This window comes from Ascaphus truei, chromosome 3 (assembly GCF_040206685.1).
Source record: "Ascaphus truei isolate aAscTru1 chromosome 3, aAscTru1.hap1, whole genome shotgun sequence".
Classification (NCBI taxonomy): Eukaryota; Metazoa; Chordata; class Amphibia; order Anura; family Ascaphidae; genus Ascaphus; species Ascaphus truei.
Genome location: NC_134485.1, coordinates 421,682,512 through 421,688,511, shown reverse-complemented (window position 1 = coordinate 421,688,511; position 6,000 = coordinate 421,682,512). Strand labels below are relative to the sequence as shown.

The 6,000-nt window shown below is 42.5% G+C and overlaps 1 protein-coding gene across 2 annotated transcripts in view; it reads right to left on the bottom strand.

Moving 5' to 3' along the window:
* Positions 1 to 373: 373 nt before the first annotated feature.
* PGM2L1 (phosphoglucomutase 2 like 1) overlaps positions 374 to 6,000 on the bottom strand; it is a 70,087-nt gene continuing 64,460 nt past the window's right edge. Inside the window, exons 14-15 of one of the 2 annotated variants that reach the window (XR_012800055.1) lie at positions 4,626 to 5,733; positions 374 to 4,594 (exon numbers count right to left, since the gene is read on the bottom strand). Coding sequence is in view for 1 of the 2 variants with exons in the window: in XM_075592775.1 (XP_075448890.1) it covers positions 5,631 to 5,733 (103 nt within the window). In the remaining variant the exon portion in view is untranslated. Of the gene's footprint in view, positions 5,734 to 6,000 lie in introns of both variants that reach the window. The other variant, XM_075592775.1, reaches the window with a different exon arrangement.

Sequence of the window (6,000 nt, the reverse complement as noted above, 5' to 3'; positions counted from 1 at the left end):
AAACCTTACCCAAGATTTCCCAGAGATTATGCTGTGCAGCAGCCCTGCACAGCCTGGAGAATAGTTTAGCCCCATTTCCATGAATGGGACTACAATCTTCTCCAGCACTGCATACGGCCTCTTCCCTAAAACCCTTCATTAGTGAACGAGCCGGCACCAGCATCCCCGTGAGCTGCAGCTTCCTCCAGAACAGTCATGGTGGTGAAATGGTCTGTTGCTTTGAACAATACCTTTCAGGGAGAGCTTACTGTATATTTAATTTAGTGCAAACTTGCACAACCTGTCATGCAGAGGCGCACAATAACACATCTTGCATTCACACAGATTTCCCCTCCCCCATTTCAACATAAAAGCAAAAAAAAACAACAAACTGTTTCAGAAGACACATTTAATTTTAGAAATGAAATCATATTGTCCTTCAACAAATTCTTATGCTAGAACACACCAACACAGATAGTGTTACTTTCAATGACACTAATACTAATAATGAAAACAGTGCATGTAAAAAAAATTGCAGGCAACACACGGCCTGACGTATACATTCAAAGGTTGAAAAACAAGAAAGTAACAATAGTGTAAAAGCGAACCATATTACAAAATAACGAACCATAGTGCAAAAAGCATAGAGATCTCACATTCAGGGCTGGAAAAGGCCATTGCAAACTTTTAAGCATTAATCTTAACAACTCCTAATGTTATCTAACGTCTAAACTTTAGTTATTGCCATTTACAGTATGTTGATCTGGTTTAAAGGTGCTTTAACCAGTTTAGTGTCAGAGCACTGCGTTGCTGGGTCCTCTTGTACTGAAGGAGTTAATATGTGATTTGGTGGACTGAATATGGCTACCTCCTGGCATAAAAGGTGACATGGTAGTAGGCCAGTGTTCGTAATGTCCTGTCATTTACATTAAGACTTCCCATTTGTAAGCACCCGTTGTCCAGACCATTCTGCTGCAATGGGGAGAACCACCTCATAAAAAATATATCAGATGCAGCAGGGATAAAACTTACTGTGCACTTCTGATTAAATCAGATATGGTTTAACCCTCTGAATGCTGGAGGGGTCAAGCCCTCAGAGTGCCACTACTGCCCCTCTGGCAAACCGTGTGACCTCATCGTAACAATATCCGTAAACGCGAGTTCTCTCCCATTCCCCTGCTTGTCAGGTAGCGTCCCGGAGAGCAGAACGCCATCTCCCCTGGAAAACAAGCACTATAAGGGTATGATGCAGCCACTACATGTATTTGCTGTGTCCTGGGACACCCCAAGAGTTCACTTATAATAACTGTGACAGGAGGCAGCAGTCACGTACGGTATGTCCGTTTTGAAGTGGGGATATGACCACAATACCAACAAATGGCGTTCTCTGACAATTTGGGCCCTTAACACTCTAGTCCTCAAGGGCCACCAGCAGGTCAGGTTTACAGGATACCCCTGCTTCAGCACAGGTGGTGCAGTCAAAGACTGAGCCACTGATTAAGTCACCTGTGCTGAAGCAGGGATATCCTGAAAACCTGACCTGTTGGTGGCCCTTAAGGAATGGAGTTGGCCACCCCTGCTCTAGTGAGCTTAGCATTTACCAACCCAGATTTAATAAGCCATCCCTCCAACACCTATTTTGCTTGTAATATTTCCAGTATATGATGCTATTTGGGGATCAATAGGACTATAAGTAGTAACTGCAGTAGCCAAAACAATAATACGCGGTAAAAGTAGAAATGTGGCTCTCTTCCCTATTGAAATGAGTGAAACTGCAAAAATGTGCTGGTAGCGCTCTCCAGCACTGAGTGCTACCACCTTTCAATGCTTCAGTACAGAAGCGCTGTTATCCTAGGTAACAGGAGGGTCGGCCCGGTCGCCTAGGGCGCAACGGTCCTAGGGGTGCATTGATAATAATTATTTTTTCCTCTTTATTTATCTTTTTTTAAATTATTTTTCTTTATTTTTTATTATTCGGTAATTTGGCGCACTTTTTTTATTTTGTGTCGCGCTTGGGATGTGGTTGCACTCCCTGCAGCCCCGATAGATATTTTATTTATCTGGGGCGCAAATTTTAATCCGGCATCTGGTAACAAGTATAGAACATCTGAAACAGGCATAAACACTGATGCATGCAACAAACCAGTGCTTTCCAACATGTGTTCAATAGAAACGTTGAGAGAAAAAAAAAAAAAAGAAGATTTGTAATGGTGGATATTTTCAGTTTTAAGACCAAATAATTGTTTGTTTTTGTCCTATGTTGCAATTCAATTATTTAAGCTGTTAATAAATGCAACAAGCTTATGCAATGTAAAAAAATGATACTGTATGTAACAGTTTAGGCAAACAAAGTGAAAGCCCTAGCACAAAGTCATAGTACTTTCATGTACATAGGACAGGGGTCTCCAAACTCAGTCCTCAAGTAAGACTGAGCCACTGATTGAGCCACCTTTGCTGAAACAGGGATGTCCATAAAAGCTGTCTTGTTGGCGGCTCTTGAGGACTGAGTTTGGAGACCCCTGACATAGGATAAGTGGGCTGGGGATCCAAGGATACAATAGATTTTTATTGGGTTCTACAATTCCAATGTACTCCAATAGCCAATGGGTTGACTTTAAGGCATGTTAATCACTTCTTAAAACGCAGTCAGGTGGTGTTAAAATAAATGTGTGGGAGATCCATAGGGTGAGAGTCAAAATAAAATCTGAAATGAATTGAAATACCAAATTGCAAGGCTAATTCATATAGGCTGTAGTTCAGAGCCAGATAATATGTATACCTGATATTTCGAGCGTGTGCTTTTTGTAGATCAGCCCAAACGTGTCCACTCTCTAAATGGATTTGTGTAGCTCCAAAGAATATAAACAACTACCCCACAAAGATTGCAGCTTGTGATGCTGCTATTGGAAAACTACAATTTGTAACTAATAATCGAGAAAGATCAATAGATACGATCAGATCTTAATAGATCAAGTGATTGCAGCTATACGCCTATTTTTATTGTGGTGGCCTTCAGTTTGTTATTTAGATTAAGGAGTGGAGTACTCCCCCTCTCTGACTTTCTATCAGGACCGGTAACCCTCCTGATCATCTTTTATCTGTAAGACGGGTCACATTTATTTTTCCCCAAACTACATTCGTGCTGGGCCGGGCAATGCGCCTTTAACCTCTTCACTGTCAAAACAGGAAACTGCATATCTGGCAGCACCAGGAACACAAGGCAAATACAGATTACATGTACGACTGAAACACGGGAATCATTTCAAGTCTTGTTCATGCTCCATGGGTATTCCCTTTAACCCCTTCACTGCCAAATGAGCCCTTCTGGCAGTAATGGTGTTAATTACTTACAAGCTCTACAGTATATATAGTGTGCTTGCCAAAAATACACATCGTACATACCTAGAAATGGATTTTGTTTATTTTTAAAATCCTGGATGTTTTACCTTTTTTTTGTTAAGATATATTTTAAGACAACACGCTTAATAAAACCCTGGAGCGGAGGGCCCCCTGTCAGGGTGTTTTAAAGATGGTTATCCTTTATAAAAATAAAAAAAACTTGCACAAATAGTGTTACTTGTAGTGGTGAAGAGTGGGGATTGGTCATTTCTTCCTTGTAGTAAAGTAGTCAACGAGGGCGAAGTAGTAGGTAATGCAATACCCTTTATTGGACCAACAGATGGCTTAGAAGTTACAAGCTTTCCAGCCCCACAGGGTTCTTTATTAGACATGGGTCTTCATCTGGGCTTGACCTGTGCGGTTCTAAAGCTTGTAACTTATCAACCATTGGTTCCAGTAGAAGGCGTTGCAGTCTTCTCTCAGCCTCTGCTACTTTACTACCTGTAGTGGTTTGTGAACTTTGCTGTAGGCCAGGGGTGGGCAACTCCAGTCCCCAAGGGAAACAAACAGGTCAGGTTTAAAGGATATCCCAGCTTCAGCACAGGTGGCTCAATTAGTGGCCCAGTCAACAATAGCCACCTGTGCTGAAGCCGGGATATCTTTAAAACCTGACCTGTTGGTGGCCCTTAAGGACTGGAGTTGGCCAGCCCCGCTGTAGGCCCTTAAGAGAACTGCACTCAAGGCGAATTCCATAGGTAGAATTTATTTTTTAAGTGGCTGGTGCTATAAATGAGAAATAATTCATAGCCCCCATAAATTCAATCTCCCAAAATAAATGACACGTTGCCATTATCTCAGTTCAGCAAAAATCGGGGTTTCTAACACAAAGTTCAGAATGTGCAATGACCCAAGAGCAGCTTTAATATTCAACAATAAACTCACTGTACTGAAACTATATACTGTATTCCTACAGATGCAAAGTACTAACGGAAGCTCAAACACCTGCCAACTGAGACTTGAAATAGTGACGGATATCTACGCTCTATACTGTACAAAACGCTATAATAGAGGCAGGACGGCTTTTAGGTTTTTTCCCTTATACAGCATATGTAGAAGTCAAATAAAACAGGTACAAAATAATAAATTAACACAAAACATCAAAACAGAAACCTTTCTGTAACAAAAAAAATAATGTCCCCTCACTCTTATAGCAACTCAGAGGATTGTCATGAAAGAAGCTTAACACGGGAGAGGCAAGTTTCCTATATTACAAGACCTCAGGGGCTGATGTTGTTCCAACAAGAGGCGTACTTAGCTGTTCAAACCCTAAGGCTACAGCCCCAGTCTTGCCTGGCGGTGCGTGCACCGTTGAAAGCCGCGTAGGGGAGCGATGGGATGCGCGGCATATCTGCCCTTCCATTGGCTGCACACCGACACGTAATCGCGTCACGGGAAGACACAAATTCTCGTCTTTCCCGAGGGCGTTCGCATGATGCCATTTGTGCACCCGCACACACGGCCACTGTGGCCTGCCCCATAGAGGGCTGTGCTGTGGGGCGCGTACCGCAGCCTACACTGGGGACTCAGCCTAAGGCTGCGCTTATAGTGCCGAAGAAGGCAACGCGACGGAGACGTCAGGCTGCGGTCACTGGAAAAATCAAACACAGATGACTTCCAGCGATTGCAACCAAGCCGTCGCGTCGCGCTTACTATAAGCGCATGTGACAGCTGCAATGCATTTGTTTCACGCGACGTTGCTGTCGCCGGCACTATAAGCGCAGCCTAACAATGTACAAATCATTTGGTCAAAGAGAGAGAGAAAAAAAAAAGGACATCTCAAGGAGGCAAATTTGTTTTCTCCCTGAGGGAAGGGAAATGGATTACCGTATCCCTTCAACACACAAGCTTATGTATTTACAACCATAACTGTTACAACTGCTCGACTCCTTTTCGTTAGAGAACCATCTCGCATGTAATTCAATTACTCTCACCTCATTAAAAATGAATATTCATTTAGCACTGTATAAAAAAAACAAAACAAAAAAAACCATATTCATGTCACGAGTAGTCCAAGTACTGACTTAATACTTGTGAAACATCAAGTAGCCATTTTAACAAGGGTGAGTGCAATTACAGTACAATTTGTTTTTTTGTACGGTGGTTTTTAGGTTTTTGGTAATGGGCAGCACACGTGTGTTTTGTGTTTGTGGACATATCGCTGAGTGTGAAGGTAAAGGAAAGTGCGTGTGTTTTTGGTTCCCTGGCACTGCTGGGTGGTGGTGCTTTGGGGCTTCCTCTGCAGACCGACGTTCTCACGCAGAGCGCCATATCAGGCCGTTCTTGCTGGGCTCCAGGAAGTTCTCCACGAGCAAGTCTATGACCTTCTTTAGCTCCTCTTCGAGGAACAATTTCTCCCTGTGGGTACAAAAGTGAAACAAATACCCATCAAATCGTTACCCTGTTAGGTATTTAATTATTTAAAGCAGTATAAACTTGAAATAGTCACGCTTTCCTACTCAGGGGGAATAATCACACTTGGATCCACTCACAGGTGATTTTTTCCATGGTTAGTGGGATATTGCAGTATGTGAAATAGTTAATGAAATACAATGACATCACGTGCTCCAATCTATTCCTCATCCCACAGTCCAATAAGGAAAAATATATATGTAGCCCCCAGCC